At 39.0% G+C, this 20,067-nt stretch overlaps 3 protein-coding genes across 3 annotated transcripts; 2 read left to right on the forward strand and 1 right to left on the reverse strand.

The window, feature by feature from the left end:
* The first annotated feature begins 8,930 nt into the window (after window positions 1–8,930).
* On the forward strand, window positions 8,931–10,072 carry LOC101291898. Its single transcript, XM_004293237.1, has one exon. It carries the CDS (start codon window positions 9,083–9,085, stop codon window positions 9,710–9,712), a length of 630 nt encoding a protein of 209 aa, XP_004293285.1. The 5' UTR covers window positions 8,931–9,082; the 3' UTR covers window positions 9,713–10,072.
* A 3,272-nt stretch (window positions 10,073–13,344) lies between these two features.
* LOC101292190 (calcium-dependent protein kinase 21-like) lies at window positions 13,345–17,504 on the forward strand. Its single transcript, XM_004293238.1, has 8 exons — window positions 13,345–14,249; window positions 14,671–14,814; window positions 14,908–15,060; window positions 15,528–15,643; window positions 15,921–16,088; window positions 16,188–16,315; window positions 16,471–16,570; window positions 16,642–17,504. The coding sequence occupies exons 1-8, from the start codon at window positions 13,499–13,501 to the stop codon at window positions 16,711–16,713; spliced, it is 1,632 nt and encodes a 543-aa protein (XP_004293286.1). The 5' UTR covers window positions 13,345–13,498; the 3' UTR covers window positions 16,714–17,504.
* Window positions 17,505–19,061: 1,557 nt separating this feature from the next.
* On the reverse strand, window positions 19,062–19,766 carry LOC101297046 (F-box/kelch-repeat protein At3g06240-like). The gene has a single exon (XM_004295221.1). The coding sequence runs from the start codon at window positions 19,764–19,766 to the stop codon at window positions 19,062–19,064; it is 705 nt and encodes a 234-aa protein (XP_004295269.1).
* Window positions 19,767–20,067: the final 301 nt, after the last annotated feature.

A 20,067-nucleotide genomic window follows, 5' to 3' on the forward strand; every position in this document is an offset into this window, starting at 1 on the left:
ACATCCAAAACCAATTGGCAATGGGTGGAGTGGTTCAAACCCTTATAAACCACAGGCAAGGTCCTATTATTTCCGATGTGGGATATATATCTCAACACAAACTTAGGTCCGGAGGTTCTTCAATCCACCGGGTGAGTTTTCACCAATGTGACATGGCAGCATCTAACCTCTTGCTTTATAAGTTAACGAATTAATAATTAATGATTATAATAACTAATCAAGTTAAGAGAAGGAAACTGAAGCAAAGTAGGATTCCTTATATTATCAAAGTAGGAAACTGAATCAAAGTAAAGTTCCAAATATTATCTACTAAATTACTATATATACTAGGAATCACAGGAAAATTTGGACGTTTCACCTTATATTGACAAAATTCATTTCCTGTTTTGATTTCCCTATTAATATTAATAGCCTTTTCTAGATAGTTTGATTCTCTATCTAGCTCAACAAAAAAAGACGAAGAATTTGCGCTCTCATCCCAACGCTCAAAAGCTAAACTGATATCAAGTTCTGCAATTTTTCAGACACACAGCCATGACTCCATGAGTAACCTCATGTACCATAAGGTTCAAGTTAAGCTTTCGATTTTTGTTTCAGGGTTTATGAGGAAGATTGTCAGCAATTTTCTGGGGCTGATCCGTATACTCCGAGGGAGAAAAGGTTTGTTTCTCTATCATGATTGTTTACTATCGACTTCAATGCCAAATATATTTTAACCTAAAGCCCTTTATTTCTTTCACACAGAAACGATGGTGTGTTCAATTGATGAGGAGCTAAACTTTAGCGACGCTGACAACAAGAAATCACATAATGAATCATCTAGCACTTTTATTCGTAAGTTTCTTCCAATCCGAATTCAATTTTTGATGATGTTTCTTATACTATATTAATCGATCGATCTTATTTTCATCATTTTTTTTTTGTGTGAATCTAGCGGAACTGCAAATAGCTACTAAGGCAGATGAATCTGAAGCTGCTGAAAAACCTTTGATTCAACCCCTAGTCGAACCATATTACATCTCTTGTAAGTTCTGTTTTACAAGCGATCATTCAAGTAAAGGTTGCCCTATGAAACAATATGTATGTCGAGAGTGTGGTACGCTATTTCCCTGCGAGAAGAAGGACGTCCATGGCGAAGAACATAAAAGACTAAATTATTGCTTGGGTTGTAAACGTTGGGGCCATACGCGTAACATGTGCTCTGATAAGGATAATTTGGATGTAAACTGGGGAGAAATATTATAAGGATTTGAATATAAACTTTTGAGAACTATAAGGTGGTATATAAGGATTTGGATATAGAATTTGATCATGAATGGCCGCCGTGAGATGATTGGTACATTTTTTTTCAGCCGATTCATGTATCACAAACATACTACATTTCCAATAATTCTATTGAATCGATGATCAGCTCTAGTTGCATGTCTTCAATTTCATATGATCTGCAATTAGTCTATGGATGACCTATATATTCCTTGGGGAGTCTGTTTGTTATGGGATAGTGAATACCAGATTCTATGGGCACTTTGTTAGTGAGTATATATAGATTCGTGAAATTATGGATCCAGGATTTGCTCCTATATACATGTATGTACATATCTAAAGCTCTAACTGGACTGAAGACCGGGTTACTCGATCTTCGCAAAGTGTATCCTAGCCTTACATTGACCGGCTTCAATGTCCATGTCGCACAGCAGCACCCAGGTGTCCCTTAAGGCCTTAACACAGTACTCGATCAAGAGAGCTAACTAGCTGATTAATTAACCTAATTAATAACCCTGTCAAAAGTATCAGAAGGAAGGAAATGGAGAGGCTCAAGGTGAATGAAGTGACTAATAATGCAGCAGCAGCAACTGATGAGACTATATATTAATCGATCACCACCACCTACATAGAACTCCTTCTGCTCTTCATGTGTTATAGATCCAGAAATTATGTTTCTGTTTCTCTGAGCTTCGTCTTCTTCCTTCCAAGTTAGGGTATTATGATCGACGTCTTACTGGGTATACCCAAACCCAGCTAGCTAGATCTGTCTTGTTCAGCTCACTGCTGATGGAGACAACTACTACTTGGTTGTCAACTAGGATCGAAAATGACCTCACACCATCTACATTTTCACATGTTCATATCAATTTGATTCCATTGATTTGATCGAAATCAATATGCATTATTGATCGTGCATTGTGATCGTCTAAGTGATACCGAAGTCGACCCAGTTAAAAGAGAGGTTAATAAAAGAGAGAGTCGTAAAACCGTTTTTACTAGAGTTTGACAGAAATATACGCTGCACAGCGTTTGTTTGGTTACTAATTCTTTTACTTTTACGAAAACTTTGCTTGTATGTGCTTCTAACAACAGCACAAGCTAGTGAGAGTGAAGTGCTTCCTGCAACACCACTATTATGTGAACCAATAAAACCATGTATCATGGTTTTCTGGATTGGTTGGTGATCGACTATGTGATGCGGCAATGTGCTTGAATAAGATGGAACTCTTCCAGGGTGAGAGGGTTAAGATTCTCTCCCAAATCATAGTAGCTAGAGTAGTGATTAGAGTTGGAAGTGGAAACAATTATTGAACAAAATAATCTCATCAATCACTAGCTAGAATCTGGAACAGAGAAGAGAATAATACTAACTAAAGGTGGCTTCGATCAGGAATTCTTAATTAGTTCGATTTGGTTAGGAAAAAGGAGGTTTAGAGTGGGTGATTTCTACTTTTGTGAACAACCTCTTCCATACTAGTTGTCCAATTCTATTGCATTACTTCTAATTAAGATCAACATTTGGCAGATTAAGTAAGAACATCTTCAGTTGCGATTATCGAACTACAAGCCGTAGAGAAATAATTAACCTAAAACGAACAAGAAGTTACGTACGTGTGTTCTTATATATCAAAATCATATCACCACCAGTGGAAATTGACATGCAACGGCATGTTGCAAACCACATGTTATGACAAGTGAAATTAATCATTTTGCATGAAAGATTGAACAAGTATCAACATTTTCATCAAATTAGAAACCTGAACAGTTCACCCATAAGTCCATAACAATCACTAATCAATTTGTCTAACTAGTTCCAATTTTCAATTTAGATGACTACATATACAAATGAAGCTAGTTTCATATTTTGAGAAACTAAATCGACCAATATCGAAGTAGATTAGATTAGATCTGCAATTGGTGTACACACGACAGATAAGCCAATAGGTGACCCAATCTGATTATAACAACTCAAAAGAACAGAAAACGATATTTCGACTCTCTCCAATTGTTGATGGTATATATGATCAGAGAGTAACTATGTATGATCATACATAATTTTGCCTTGAAATTCTTGTGGTAGATCGAGTACTCACTCTTTGAAAAACATATGACTGTGACCTCCCTGTACCCTTCCATCTGGTTCCAAAGTTAATTGTGACAGAGATTGCTGATGTTGAATATATATATCTCCAAAAAACTTGGCCTCAATAATTTTGCAATATAAATCCGCCACTCCCATTGGTTTTCTTAATCACTGATGATATAGCTTAACTTTGATGTGGGAAAATAAGTATATCAACTTCTACGTACAAATAGATCGAAACCGAAATGGATCTGATCGATATGAATTTTCAATTCTAAAAACCAAATGAAGCTAGCTAATTAATAGCATGCATAAGATCGATGTAGTTAGCCAATGCAACATGGTATTTTAAGCTAACACATTGCTCACTTATAGTTCCTAGTTCTTATTTGTTCAATTAATCGTAGCCTAATTTTTACAAGCCAAAGTTGAAAAGGACACGAGATGGAGATTGTAAACCAAATGCATGTTAGAATGATCTTGCTACGTACAATAATTGCAGACCTATAAGAATAAGACAAGGCATTTGGTTTGGGAAATTCATTTTCCATAGGACCTATGCATATTTATACATATAATTTGGTGAATTGACCTAACAAATAGACAGGTAATATATAAACGAAACTTCAGAGGCAATCGAAATATACTAATTACTACATGCTTTCGTAATCTAAGTACTAAACATATAGATCAAGTAATTAACAACAACCAGAGACACATCGATCGATCTCTGCTGCAACTACAGTCAATATATACACGAACAGTATCTGCTGCAAGAATATATTTTTGTATGTATTTACATCAGATAATAATAATGAAAAATGCCCATTTAGTACTAATTTAAACCCCTCATTTCTCATTCCAATTATAATCTTTTTCATTAGCCCATTTCAATATAAGGTAACATTTTTTATGCCTAAATACACAAATCTTTATGCCTAAATGCACAAATCTTTACTAAAGTCTTAACAAATCATATTATTTTAAGACTATTTTGCCCTTACCCTTTAAACATGCATACAGAGAGAGAAAATGAAAGAAAGAATACTTGGTCAGAATCTCACCGGACTCTGGTCACCGGCCGTCGGACTCCGGTCACCGGAATTTTCCCTACCGTCAGACTCCGGTCACCGGAATTTCCCCGACCGCCGGACTCCGGTCACCGGAATTTCCCCTGTAACCAGTTACTGACCCCCAATAACCAGTTACTGACTAGTTAATAACCTTAAATAACCAGTTACTGACCCCCAATAACCAATTACTGACACCTAATAACCAGTTACTGACTAGTTAATGACCTTAAATAACCAGTTACTGACCCCCAATAACCAGTTATTGACACCCAATAACCAGTTACTAACTAGTTAATGACCTTAAATAACCAGTTACTGACCCTCAGTAACCAGTTACCGACACCCAATAAACCGTTACAACTCAAGTTTTGAAGAGATAACAATCAGTCGAAACAACAATCATCAACAAACACTCACAAGTTTTGAGCAGGAAAAGCAGTCAGTGACCATACATATAAATACAAAATACACAGCCACACACTCATTATTGCTTATTATGTTGAAAACATGAGTATGAAGAATTGACTAGGCCCAAATCACGGATCTCTGATGCTTTGTCATGGTCATCTGGCTCCTGTAAGGCAATTATACCAATCCCTAACCTGCAACCATTAACCACAATCAAATTAAACACTAAACGATTCCTAAAAAGCAAACGTAAAAATAAAACCCCAACTCAAATCGATCCTTGAAGCAAAAGAGAGAAGTATACTGCATCGTTTGTGCTCTTCAACAACAATGAACTTCGAATCGGCGTTGCTCATACCGAGTGAATCGAACGCTGGCCGGATCGGCACCGCGAAACCTGAAACGAAGCGTCGTACTGGAGATCGGAGAGGCAGATCTCCGTCTTCTGGAATCGAAACGCAACGAGGCAACTGGCCGGCGTTTGGCGTTGACGTGGCTTTCGTCCGTGAAGAGAATCGGAGATGATTGGCTCTGCTGCGGACGGTGGTGTTCTGCGAAACCCTAGAAATGAGATTTGAGAGGATCAGAGAGAGAGAGAGCAGATCCGGAGGAGAAAAGAAAGAGATAAGATTTATGGGTTTAATTCCATAGAGGGTAATAATATCTTTTGTATAAGAATTATTGTAATGGGTTATGGGAAAAAAATTCATTAGAATGGGTTTTAGTTTTCAAATATTTAGGTATTAGGGCATTTTCCCTAATACATAATATACGTGTTATAATTCATTATTGGTGTAGCCAACCCAAACCTCACAATACAACAAAAGCTCTCTGATACTTCCCTTAATCATGGTTTAACTATATTGATAGTACAAGAATCTCATGTTAAACTAGTCCTAAATGTCATGATCGAAGAAAAAACTACTCCTTTAAGCGTGACTTTTTCTAACATAATTATAATGAAAATAATATCCCATGATCCACCCCAGTACAATCATATATTCTTCTCCCTCAACCTTACGATTCTCTGGATCCAATTAGGAACTAAAATATACCAGCCATCATCATAATTATGTATCTCGAAAACCCTAATATTATAAAATGTACGACCATCTGCACACCATGAACAAATAGCAGGTGGGATTCTGATTCTGCGTATTATATATATGCAGAGACTTGGTATATATTTCGCAATGCATGACGCACTTAATGAGCTTAGGGTTTCTTATATAGAACGGCATGGCGATTCTTTTTTAGGGTTTCTGATATAAAAAGCAAAAAACAGTAGTGGGTCATTCCAGCGAGTTTAAGAGCTTAAGTAAACCTTAAACTATAGTAGTAAAATGGTGTACTGTAAAATCGCCGCCGCGGATTTTACAGACTCAGACGGCTTTCCGATCATACTGGACTCGACCGGCGGTGTAAATAGCATAGGATGCTTAATGGCAGCGAAAGGTATATATCACAGGAGGCAGAGTCGGGTCCGGTACTTGGGTGGGTGGGTCAAAGAAAAACCGATCGAAGCACGTACTGGGGGATAGTGAGCCCCAGAAAAGGTCCGGTCATCTATCGCCGAGGACCTACCACCACAGTACCACTACCGGCAGAATCCCTCAGTGTATAGGAGAATGGGGTCCTTAACTGTACAGCGGACTACAGCCACAAAATGACACTCCTTTCTTTCCCAGACAATCACCATTCGATCACCAATACCGAATTATCGATAGTCACCAATATCGATCCCTATCCTTTTCTTGCAGAGCTTTCAAGGTTCTTATGGCGACCTAATAACCAGGATTACAGAATCAAATTGTAGCTATCTTAGGACATGTGAGATTAGTTAGTACGTACTCCATACCTCCTTATTTAGGGTACACCCCGTCTTAGGGTTGAAGCAAAAAGAGTTAGAAATTGTGCAGTAGAAGCAAAAAGGGGTGTGAAATGTTGATGAACGGATGTAATTCATGCCAAAATTCAGGATTCTCCCTATTTTGAGGGATGTGACGTTTAACCATTTTTATGCCACATTGATTAATATGTTATAATGATTGATCACATACATTTATCTAAAATCGTCATGATCTAACAAATGCATAATCTAACAAATCTAACAAATGCATAATCTAACAAATGCGTGGTTAAAAGATTCAGAAAGTTTATACATACGAGCGACGCCGGAAATTTTAAGTATTTTATTGTACATGCACTTCTATGTTAAAAAAAATACAAAGAAACACATAAATGACTAAAATAATCGACAAAACTCTTGCATGGCCGAAACTGATGAAAGTAACGATACAAACTCCGCTAGATGCAATATCCTCCACTATATAGATCGTTACCAACTTACCATTGTGTACATAACTACATTTTTAACAATATGACCATTGTACGAGAAAGTTAAGAATCTAATCAGTGTTAGATTAATTTTAAAACTTATCATGAAGCTAATGGAAATGACCACCGTCCCTTGAACATATAGCAATCGATTAACCTTTTGAATTCCAGATTGCAATTTGCACCATACACTTGCTAACAATGGGTTTTAGTGAGGTCATTTTGTTTCTAGAACACCATATTAAACAATATTAGGGAACCTAAGCACTACTTTATTCAGTCAAAATCTCTCGACAAATTAGTGACATGAGCATAAACTCCATTACAATAATAAACACCCCATTTTAGGAGATAAAATGGAGCTCCATTATTGAATTTGAGGCATTTTTTACTGTGAGATCATCTTGGATATGAAACAGTGGTAACTTGTTTTTACCATAAACGACAAGCAGTCCTCTGATGGGAACCCCCCTATGCATTAAGGACCGTCCAATGTGCCCTTCACAATATGACTTTCTTTGCTTTCTTCAAACCCAAGTGGAGGGGGTTACGGGATTATATTTATTAAAAAAATGTGGCTTAAATATTGGGTAATAAAGAATTGTACCACACACTAATGCCGAGGCCTTTCTATGAAAATTTTATACCCGTTTTTTCACTAGGGGGCTAAAATAAAGAAAACATCAGCATTATTAAACCCGTATATATGAGACCCGTAGAACCCATCAGCTGCTTCCGCATAATAATATTAACCACTAAACCCAAGTTGATTACGTCCTTAACCATCAATTATCAAAAAGATTAAGTTCCTTTAGTCACCATCATTACCCCTATCCCCCACAACATCCCTAAACTTTTATTTTGATTTGAGGGAAATAATTTCCCACCTTCGGTCACTGTTCGTCCACGTGGCGACGATGGAGACACGAGGGTGGGGCCCGGAGATGTTTTGGAAGCATCCACGTGGTGGGCGCTGAGAGGATGCTTATGTGGCCACGTGGACTGGGAGAACCTGCCTTGTGTTGGATCCATTTGTCACTTGACGTAGTCAAACAAGAAGAGTGAAATGGATGTTTGGAATATTGTAACCTAAGCAAAAGGCGCGTGTATAGCACTTTCTAACATTACTTTAGTCTAGGGTTATTCAACAAATTGGATTTAAATATCGGATTTTGATCGTTTTCAGGTTATCTGTCTAGCTCGTCGATCAGTATCCACTAATTAATATGTGAGTTTTGTTTATCAAATCCACTAACTTATGCATGTATTTTAACTTTTAAACAACGTCTATTTGTATTAAATCTGTGACGTGTACGTATCTTATAATTTTTTTATATTCTTAATAGATGACAAAAATCGTACTAAATTATTAACCACATCCATACATATCATCTTAGTCTAATTTCGTATTTAATTCAACTTAAATATGTATTAGAATTCAGATCAAAATTCAGTCCATTTCCATGTCAACTAATGGGACACACTAATCACTATTGAATGAGATAAGCGAGTTGGCTACACAAACAGATGTGAGCGCGTGGAATAGATAAATGACCATCTTGACATGCCCTAATTTTTACAGTTCTGGTGAGCTCGTTGGCCTCTTCTGCGATCACCAATCACCGTACATCTTGTTGGAGTTCTTTTCATCACGTTAAATGCATACAAAATGCTGCTCAAATTCAAATGAAATGAAGCAGCTCAACTATAGTGGGTAAATCGCAAACCCTATATATACATGCTCACCCCTTCAAGCTCAACTTATGATCAAGCCAATACATAGTAAATATACATAATAATGGAGTTGTAACACTATACAGGGTTTCGTTCTCTTTCGTTTTGTTCTCTTTTACTTTCTTTAACCGGGTCTCGCCGGGTCATTTCAGTTTCCGTGGCCGGAATCTGATTATGCCCTATGGCGAAGGGCCGGAAACTGACGCAGAGCCGCAGCGAACGTTTTCTCGGGAGCTACAGTAGCTACAGCCACGCCCAAGAGTCGCCGGAGCTGGCCGAGGACGATGTGTGGTCGATGGTGGAGAGCGTGGAGGAGAGGGAGGACAACGAGGTGGACAGCTCTCAGAGCGAGTGGAGTCCACGCGTGGCCGCCGAGACTAACGGAGGGTTTGCGGCGAGGGGGATCAGAAGCCGGCGGATATCTCGGGACGATGACAACAACGTTAGCGGAGGAGGGCTGTCTCTGGCTTTTGTCGACGACTCTGGAAAGACGGCGTCGTCGCCTCGGATCGTGCACCAGTTCCGCGGGCATGACAGCCCACGTGGGCGCCACATGGCCACGTCACTGCCGATGAACGTGCCGGACTGGAGCAAGATTCTCCGGGTCGACTCGGTGGACTCGCTGTACGAGTTCGACGACGGAATGGACAGCAGCAACGACCCGGAGATGATCCCCCCGCACGAGTACCTGGCGCGTGAGTACACGCGCGGCGCGACGTCGGTGTTCGAGGGGGTTGGCCGGACGTTGAAGGGCCGGGACATGAGGCGGGTGAGGGATGCGGTTTGGAGCCGGACCGGGTTCGATGGTTGAGATCGATCACTTGGAAGTGTGGACTTAGCGTAGCTCAACATAGAAGAGGTTTGTTTTAAACTTTTAATTGTGGGAAATGATTTGTTTTTTGGTGTTTTTGATTTGGGCAATGAATGATTCAACTGATCGAGTAGATTCGGTTGCGAGTGAGCCCAAGCATGAATTCTGAATCTGGGATTTCACTGTGGTGGATTGAATTTTGGGAATCAATTGCTTATGTATTTGGCAACTATCTAGATAAATTTCTCATTTAGCTCATCATACCGCACCATATAACAAACATTGAAGATCCTAGTGAAATAGTCGAAGATCCCAAATGTAATATGTTTTTTTCTGTTATGATGAGTACTTTCACACAAATGACTACATGATATGAACTACAAATTTATTTTTATTTTTTTTATGCTAAAACGATTAAATTACAAAGCAGAACCTACAGAACAATCAGCTCTAAAGATGTTAAAATTCAAATAAAGGAACTAGAAGTTACCAATTATGATTTGACAACTCCTAGCTACTTCATTTCCTTTTGGATGCTAAGTCTAATGAAGTGCACAAACGTTCAGATCCCAAATTTGAGCATCGTGGTAATAGTCTGCAATTACCCGAAACACATTTACGATTATTTTCTTAAGAGAATTGGATTCTAAGAACTACGTACTTATGATAAAGAAAGAGCTTTCCCTGTGTCTAGTACAATTTGGCATTCGATTTGGTCGAGCACTAGTTGATTGAACTCGTCTTTGTCTGGTAGATTATGATCTGATACCGAACGACGATGTTTTGCAATTTTTGATCATCATATTCTATATCAATTAAACATAAGTCACTCAATTGAATAAAAGGAAAACGCAATAACTACAAGGATTGGATCAAACTGTCATACAGAATGATGAAACAAATAGTATAACAGGAAAATGCAATAATTGCGAGGACTGGATCAAGCTTTGTTAGAGAGTGACAAAACGGTTTCATTTTTAGACGTAGATTGATTGATTTGTTAAAAACGATTAAAAAAAAATAGCACGGCTTTGATTATCATACTTAAAAAATATGTGTGGTGGGTAGATCATTTATGAGTAACAAAATCAATCTATGAGTAACAAAATCAATCGGCTAATTCAATAATATTAGTTTAGTCGTTGAATCCTGAGACTTTTACTTATGTACGTATTTGACAACGTTCCGTATGTCAATTTTCAATACATGAAATATTATATATATAGTAACAGAAAAAGAAAAACCAATATGTGTAACTCATTTTTAAACAAAATATTAATATCATCTCTAAGGAAGAATTTATGTGGTTTGTAATATTTCATATTTCATATATCCTGTCTCTCTCTCTCTCTCGATCCATCATCACCATTGCGAGATTGTAATGTCATGTCAATTGTTTGAAAAGTAAGGAAAGGGAATATAGGAGCACAAGAGGGAAGAAGTCCCTATTAATATCCAAAGCTTAGTGTTGAATCCAACTTCCATAGTCTAGCTACTCACCAAAACGTTGATTAATACCACCAAGCTAGTCGACAAAGCAAGAAAAACCAATGGTGCTCTCTCTCTCTCTCTCTCTCTCTCTCTCTCTCTCTCTGCTTCTTCTTCTTCTTCTTCTTCTGCGTTCTTCTGAACCAACAAAAATAAAAGGGAGCAGTCGCGTCCCTGTCTGGAAAAAGTCGAGCCATTAGTTTGCATATGCTCTCCATCATCCACTGCCTCAATAAACTAGCTCTTAACACCAGTTTAAACAATCGTATTTTCTTACACTAACACTGCACTAGCTAAAAGTCATTTTTGGACTCCTCAGTTTTGTCCATGATTTCCAGATCTGGATATGAGTTCTCATCCATTTATGGCAATGTATAGCTTTGTCTAGTGCTTGTTGGGTCAAGTTTGAAAAGGGTCCATATTCCCCATGTCGTTCAAAGTTACAGCACTGAACTCTCCCTAATATATCTTATATTGCATGAGAATAAGAATATGCAATTAGATTAACATATGTTACGTACTGCAAGGGTGGGATTGTTCGTTCACAATCGGAACAGTTTGCTTTGTTTGTGTGATCGATAATTTTTGGTTCAAGCTCATCATATACATTTATATATTTCCTCCAATATTGAGTGCGTTAGCAAGGGATTCAAGTTTGATATAGAGAGAGAAGCGAGACGTCGGACATGCAGCGAAACCCTCATTGGAGAAGCACCGGTACTTCTTCTGGTCCTCCACGATCTCTTCTCCAATTCATGCAATGGAAGCACAGCTCAGGCGCTCAGATTATCCCTTCAACTTCAACTTCTTAACGTCTCTTCGCTGCCGGAGTAAGAGATCACAGACTGAAAGAGCTATATCGTTACTAATAAATCAAGAACAAGAGCATTAGTTCATTACTTTTTCATCAAAACCAAACGGCCAGAGAGATCGAACGAACAAGATCAGAATGACATGCTATTTAAGTATTTATATGAGCGCCTCCTCCCCAAACCCTAGAGCAAGCGCGAGTACTCTGAGATCTGAGCGTCTGTTCGGCTGCACCCCGTCGCCGGCGAAGGCCTCTAGCCTGGCCGACGCTTGTGAGGCATGGCCGGATGGGTTTGTGTGACGAGCCCTTGTCTCAGAGGAGGAGATCGGATGGGTTGTTATCTCCTTTCCTTTGGTTGGAGACTGTGTCGAGCCGGGGAAGCGAGCGGTGAAGATCGCGAAGATTGGCAGGCGGCTAGGGCTCAGAGGGGCAGAGCAGTGTTACTTCTTCTTGTGTTCTCAGTGGCTGGTTACTTCTCCCGTATGTTAATTACCACGGAAGATTGATCATAATGCTTCATCTCATGGTCCTCATCATAGAGATTGCTTAATGTCTACTAGGTAGGTTTGTTAGGTAGTTTCGCAGGATAGCCCCCGCCGACAGATCAAATTTATGTTGTTTTACTTACTCTCATGATCAATAAAATTATTAAAGTCCTTGAATAAAAAGAAAAAAAAAGTATTTATATGTTCGAAACTTCGAATCCATCAAACCCTACAAAGGTCGATCTCGTGAGGTAAACGGCATTGGGTTATTATAGCCAATTCGAATCGGTCAAAATCTATCTGCGGTTGGAACTTGGAAGTATTGAGAAGGTGAACAGGGATACCCAATTTATCTCACACACATCCTCCCCTTATTTTGTCACCTCACTTAATTGATATTGTTTGTTTATAAGATGCATTCGAATCAATTTCATCTATAGAGAAGAACAATGCTACCAAAGTTGTCTTGGTAAGAAGAACTATATTTAAAGTACGTTTTTAGTTGTCCTTAACGTTTATGCTCTGTCTCGTCCGTCGACCATGCCATGTAACACTATCACCGCATCCGACCATTAATCTCAAACACCTTCAACTCTCTTTTGTTTTTTTTGATAGAAAAACACCTCCAATTCTCAATTGCATTTGTTGCTACGAAACATCCAAGACTTGGTTTGTCTCGTCACTTGTCACAATGCAAAGCAACCGCGTTATATCTGTATCTTAGGTGAAGTTTCGTCCCCGCGTATTTACTGTTGCCAAACAAAAAACCACCGCGTAAAACGTTTACTTCTTCTTCTACTGCTGCGGGTCCTCCACCCTATATACTCTCTCACTCCAACACAACATTCAATCACAACAAATCACACCTCTCTGGTATCCACATCTTCAGCTCCATAGTCAAACCCCCAAATTCCAAACATAATTCTTCATTTTCCCACATTGCATTGGGATTTTCTCTCATATCCCAAACCTGGGTCTCCTCCATTGATCTTGATTTGAAACATGGGTTGCTGTGGCAGCAAGCCTAAACCCACTTCAAACGCCAATGGGTATTATGCATCATCCTCCACACCCATCTCTCATCACCCCCCACAACACCACCAACACCAACACCAACAACAACAGCCCTTGTCTGTTCCAACACAACAACCTCAGAAAGTGTCAGCTCCCCCAACCCGACCAAAACCCGAACCCGAACCCCAATTCCAACCAAAGCCACAACGACCAAAGCCAGCAGTGCCACCAGACAGCATACTTGAGAAGCCCTTTGAAGACATTAAGCGATACTACACTTTGGGTAAGGAACTCGGAAGAGGCCAGTTCGGGATCACGTACCTGTGCACAGAGAACTCCACAGGCGACAGCTACGCCTGCAAGTCAATCCTGAAGCGCAAGCTTGTCAGAAAGAGTGACAGGGATGACGTCAAGAGGGAGATACAGATAATGCAGCACATGTCGGGGCAGCCCAACGTTGTGGAGATCAAGGGTGCTTATGAGGACAGGTACTCTGTGCACTTGGTCATGGAGCTCTGCGCCGGCGGCGAGCTTTTCGATAGGATCATTGCCCAGGGAGTGTACTCCGAGAGAGCTGCGGCGGCAATTGTGAGGGACATTGTGAATGTTGTGCATAGTTGTCACTTTATGGCTGTGATGCACCGGGATCTCAAGCCGGAGAATTTCTTGCTGTCTAGTCAGGGGGAAGGGGCAGTGTTGAAGGTTACCGATTTCGGGTTGTCTGTTTTCATTGAGGAAGGTGAGTTTTCGAGTTACAAGTTATGTAATTCGATTTGTGTCAATGTGATTGTTTAACTGTTTGTTTGGTTGATCATTGCTGTGAACATGTGTCCTATAGCGAAATTGTAGTTATGGTTTTGGGTGCCAAGGACTAATTGAAATTGGGATGTGATATAGTGGTTTAGAAATTGGAAGTAAATTGTTCTGTATGCAGCTTAGTTGTAGAAGCTATCTTTGTGAAGAAAGTTGTGCAATTTAGTGAGAACCAATTTGTTAGCACTAAGAGTGTTTAGCATGTGCCAATATCCTAACGATGGCTAATCAATCTATGATGTATCGAATTGAATTTTACTATTTTGAAGCTCTCTAAGTATTTTATTATGATTGTTTTGCTTGGATGAATTCTTATTAAGGTGACATTTTCTTTTGACTCATCTCAGGGAAGGTGTACCGGGATATAGTAGGCAGTGCTTACTATGTTGCTCCTGAAGTGTTGCGGCGTAGTTATGGAAAGGAGATAGATATCTGGAGTGCTGGAGTAATTCTGTACATTCTACTTAGTGGAGTACCTCCATTTTGGGCTGGTAAAAACAGCGCATTGTTTTCTTTCTAACACTGATTGTGCTCGTATGCGTAGTTATCTTACACATCACTTCTGTAACTTTATACTTATGCAGAGACTGAGAGGGGCATATTTGATGCCATATTGGAAGGTGTAGTGGACTTTGAAAGCCAACCATGGCCATCAATATCAGACGGTGCCAAAGACCTTGTTAGAAAGATGCTGACACAGGACCCAAAAAAGAGAATTACTTCACTGAAAGTTCTTGGTAAGGTATCTCCTAAAGTTACAACTAAGTAGAACATGTTTAGTATACAGCCTCCAGGATTATTCCTTGGTATGATTTAGTGGCCAATTATCCTCAAATGTTTCTTTGTTTGAAACTCTGAAATGATTTTAATTCCCATATCAGATTGTAGTCGTTTACCTATGAAATGATACCATTCTATTACCTTTTCCTGGCATTCAAGAGTAATTAATCTGTCCTTCTTGCCACATAGGTTCTCTTTTATCAAGAATCTGTCATTAGGCATCACATTGTAGTTAGATAGAAACTGATCAACAAATAACTAGAAAGTACTCCGGGTGACCGATGTGCCTTTTGATTATTACTCTACAGTCATAAGTGAAAGCAGATAAAGTACAATGCTGTAATTTTACTTGCATGGTCTCTTTACGGCCAGCAGTTTTTCATGATTCTGTAATCGACTAAAATCTGATTTTCTGTATGGTTAGAGCATCCATGGCTCAGAGAAGGTGGAGAAGCATCAGACAAGCCAATAGATAGTGCAGTTCTCTCTAGAATGAAGCAACTGAGAGCAATGAATAAGCTTAAGAAGCTTGCCTTAAAGGTAATTTACCAAACTGGGTTTCGAAGCTCCTACCTACACCTATTTTAAAATGAAAAGTTGCCTTTTCAACTCGAATATCAGTTGCATTCTTGAGATTTTTTCAGGATAGCGGTTAGTTTTACAATGAGAACCATCACATAAACTTGTAGGGAAAGAAAAAAAGAGGAAAAAGAATAAATCTTCTATCTTATTACCTGAGTCCAGATAATTCCTTCTGTTCTTCTACCCTTATTATTGCTCAATAATGTGGATGCGTTTTGAACATTCTGTAAATTAGGTAATAGCGGAAAATCTATCTGAAGAAGAAATTAAAGGTCTTAAAGCAATGTTCACCAATATGGACACCGATAAAAGTGGTACAATAACCTATGAAGAACTGAAGACAGGATTAGCTCGTATTGGGTCACGGCTATCAGAAACGGAAGTCAGGCAACTTATGGATGCTGTAAGTAATGACTTGCCAGGGCTCAATCAGTGTCAGTTGTTATACATTGCTTTTTCATAAATGACTAGCACTCTTGTAACTTCTGTCTATACATTTCAGGCTGATGTTGATGGAAATGGATCGATTGACTACATTGAATTTATATCTGCTACTATGCACAGACAAAGACTAGAGAGAGATGAACACCTGTACAAAGCATTTCAGTATTTTGACAAGGATAGCAGCGGGTGAGTTGACAAATTTTAATGCAAACCCTATGGATCAAGCTTTAACTACTTGATCAGCTTACAAAAGCATAAGTATTGTAGGGTGTATATATTCTTACATCATTTTCTCATAGAGGGAAGTTAATGAACTCATCACTGTCAATTTCAACTGACAGATATATAACAAGAGATGAATTAGAGGCTGCTATGAAGGAGCATGGAATGGGTGATGATAACACCATCAAAGAAATAATTTCTGAAGTTGACGCAGATAATGTAAGTTATCTACAAGTTGTCAAAAATTTGAGATTTTCATTGTTATTTTTTGTGCTGACCTATTTGTATAGGACGGGAGGATCAACTACACCGAATTCTGCACAATGATGAGAAGTGGAAATCAACCCACAAGGGCCTCTTGATTACGCTCATGGGTGTAATTCAGAATTTAATAGCAGTAAGTGAACTATGAGCTTCTTTAGCTGCCTTTACTGTGTTGGGAGATATCAGAGCATGATTACATACTGGGTAGTATATATGATGTAGACTAGACTCTACATTCCCTACTATACTAGACCATTGGGAATCTTAGATCCAGAAATAGTGCAGTTTGAGAATATGAAGCATAGTTTGGAACTTTTGATTATCTTGTGTTGCGTTTGTTACAGTCTCTGCATTTTTCTTTTCTTTTTTTAATTTTCAGTTCAACCTTGTTTTGAAAGTTGCCTGAATATGTACAACGACATTTTTTTTCAATGAGAAAATTAGATGTCCAATGCAATAATACCTAGAAAATGTTACAGAACTTCCTTATTTCACATGCTCAATTGAAACCGGGAGTTATTTTGCATACATCTGTAAATGTTTCTTTTGCTAATAGCCTACCAGGCTAGGGGTGAAATGATTCGACACTAGTACATATAGCTATGGATAACCACTCGGATCTCTATAAGAGTCACTTGATCTGGACAAACTTCCTGGATCTATCACTACAGTTCACATGTTTCCTCAGTACAATTCTGATATTGAGAGGACAAATTTTGTTCGCTCCAAGGTTATTGTAAGCATTGGGTGAGACTAGGCTCTCTTCATATCCCACGCTACTAAGAATGTTAACATCTCTTGCAAAATGCACAAGTGAATTCTTACTTGCATTGTAGGAAACCGGATTCCCATTTGCATACAATAGAATTTTCCCTTTTTCGATAGACCATGTCAGCGGTTTTAAGATCATGGGATACTCTACAGTGCCCAGCTTCCTTGGAAATGTGACCGTTTTGGTCCAAGACTCTGGCACCCCATACTCCCTCATCTCCCACATGTCATAACTTCCATCATCGACTGCTGTCAGTAAGCATAAGGATCCTCTTGAAGCCCCCAGTTGTAGTTTATAACTCTTAATATCAGCACGGGGTAGTGGCACTTCCTTGTATCTCTCACTTGCCAAATCAAATGCAACGATTACTCCAACACAGCCAGTTTTCTCAGCCGTCCAATGTAGAGATCCACTAGCAAAAGTAGAAGGCGTATTATGAAAGAAGATACCAAGAGGAGAATCCTGAATCCTTCTCCAAGAATCCGATCGTAATGTGTAAATTATGGATTTATAACTTCCAGAGTTACCAAAGGAAATTTGATAGGGAATCAATGTTAGCACCTTGTAGTCGTCACTATTGTAGTCGTAACCAAATCCATATCTCCATAGCTCATATTTTCCTCTCACATTAAGTCCTCCTTCAGAAGGACTTGGTAACACTTTGAAGTCTCTTGTACTTGGATTCCAGATCAACGTCGTACCAGTTACACATTCTTTTAAACAAACCAAACCATCACAAGAACCCTTGACGGAACAACGATTATGATTATGGCTTCCAATCCGGATATCTACTGAAGTTTTATCGAGCACTAAGGAACCATCAACCGAGTAAAACCCTAAGTCGAAAAGCAAGTCGGAAGGATTCATGATGATTCTTTGGGTATTACTGGCACATAATGATGAATGTCTTCTGACGAATTGGTCACTTGAGATTAAGGCGCACCATAACTTGCACACGACCTTGAATCTCAATAAGGTTTTCACAGCAAGTTTTTCAAGTATTTGAGTGATTACCTCGAGTGGAAGGTAAGGCAGCATTGCATCGGCTTTGCTTCTCTTCGATGACATTTCCTCTAGCAAACAAGATATATAGTATATATCCCTAATAGGGTGCTATATAGAGAGAGAGATCACGATTCCTAAACGTAGCAGGATAAAGTAAATAACCTATTCCTTGTAGAAATATACGACAAGCAAATCTCACTTTAACTTGATACCTCTTTTACCCTATATATAGAGCTGATAAGCTTTGCAAGGTGAATTGGATCTCCTTTGTGATTAGTCGTTTCACTAGCACCTATCAATTAGGCAACGATTCTAAAGAGATATGTATTAGGGTTTTCGATGAGTGTGTGTATATATATGTATGTACACACAACACGCTAAACTCGATCATCTATCTTTTGAACTTCAGCACTTAACTAGACTAAACCTAGTTTTAAGCAACCCTAACAATGAATATGTATCAGCGACTTCAAAGGTATATATCAAGGAAGACTCACCTCTATGTAAACAAAGATAAATGACAGATGGAGATCCAGGCATTTGGAATGGGCATCAGAGCCATCGAGGAGTGGCAATGCACTTACTAAGGTAAATATTACAAGTCTTTTAAAGGGGTCAAATGTTTCAGACACTAGTACATTTAGCTATGAATAACCACCCAGGAGTTTGTCACTTCACTCCCTTGATCTGGACAAACTTCCTGGATCTATCACTACAGTTCACAAGTTTCCTCAGTACAATTCTGATATTGAGAGGACAAATTTTGTTTGCTCCAAGGTTACTGTAAGCATTGGGTGAGACTAGGCTCTCTTCATATCCCACACTACTAAGAGAGTAATTGGGAATTTTTACATCACTTGCAAAATGCACGAGTGAATTCTTATTTGCATTGTAGGAAACCAGATTCCCATTTGCATACAATAGAATCTCCCCATTTTCGACAGACCATGTCAGCGGTTTTAAGGTCCTGGTATACCGTAAAGTGTCCAACCTCCTTGGAATTGTGAAAGTGCCCACCCTCCTTGGAATTGTGACCGTTTTGGTCCAAGACTCTGGCACCCCATACTCCATCATCACCCAAATATCATGACTTTCACCATGGACGACTTCAGTGAGTAAGCATAAGCATCCTCTTGAAGCCCCCAGTTGTAGTTCATGACTCTCAATATCAGGCTGTGGTAGCGGCACTTCCTTGTATGTCTCACTTGTTAAATCAAACGAAACAATTACTCCAATCCAGTCTTCTTTTGCAGCTGTCCAATGTAGAGCTCCACTGGCAAAAGTAGAAGGCTTATTATTAAAGAAGATACCAAGAGGAGAATCCTGAATCCTTCTCCAAGAATCCTGAATCCTTAACCAAATCCATATCTCCATAGCACATCTTCTCCTTTCACTTGAACTCCTCCTACTTCAGAAGGACTCGGTAACACTTTGAGGTCTCTTGTACTTGGATTCCAGAGCAACATCGTACCAGTTGCAGCTTCTTTTAAACAAACCAAACCATCACAAGACCATGACATAAAAACGATTATGGCCTCCAATTCGGATATCTATTGAAGTTTTATCAAGCACCATTGAATCATTAACTGAGTAAAACCCCAAGTCGTAAAGCATGTCGAAGGGGGTGTATTGTATATTGAATTAGTGGAAGTTTTAAAGAAGTCTATGGAATTTG

This window comes from Fragaria vesca, linkage group LG3, assembly GCF_000184155.1.
Source record: "Fragaria vesca subsp. vesca linkage group LG3, FraVesHawaii_1.0, whole genome shotgun sequence".
Classification (NCBI taxonomy): Eukaryota; Viridiplantae; Streptophyta; class Magnoliopsida; order Rosales; family Rosaceae; genus Fragaria; species Fragaria vesca.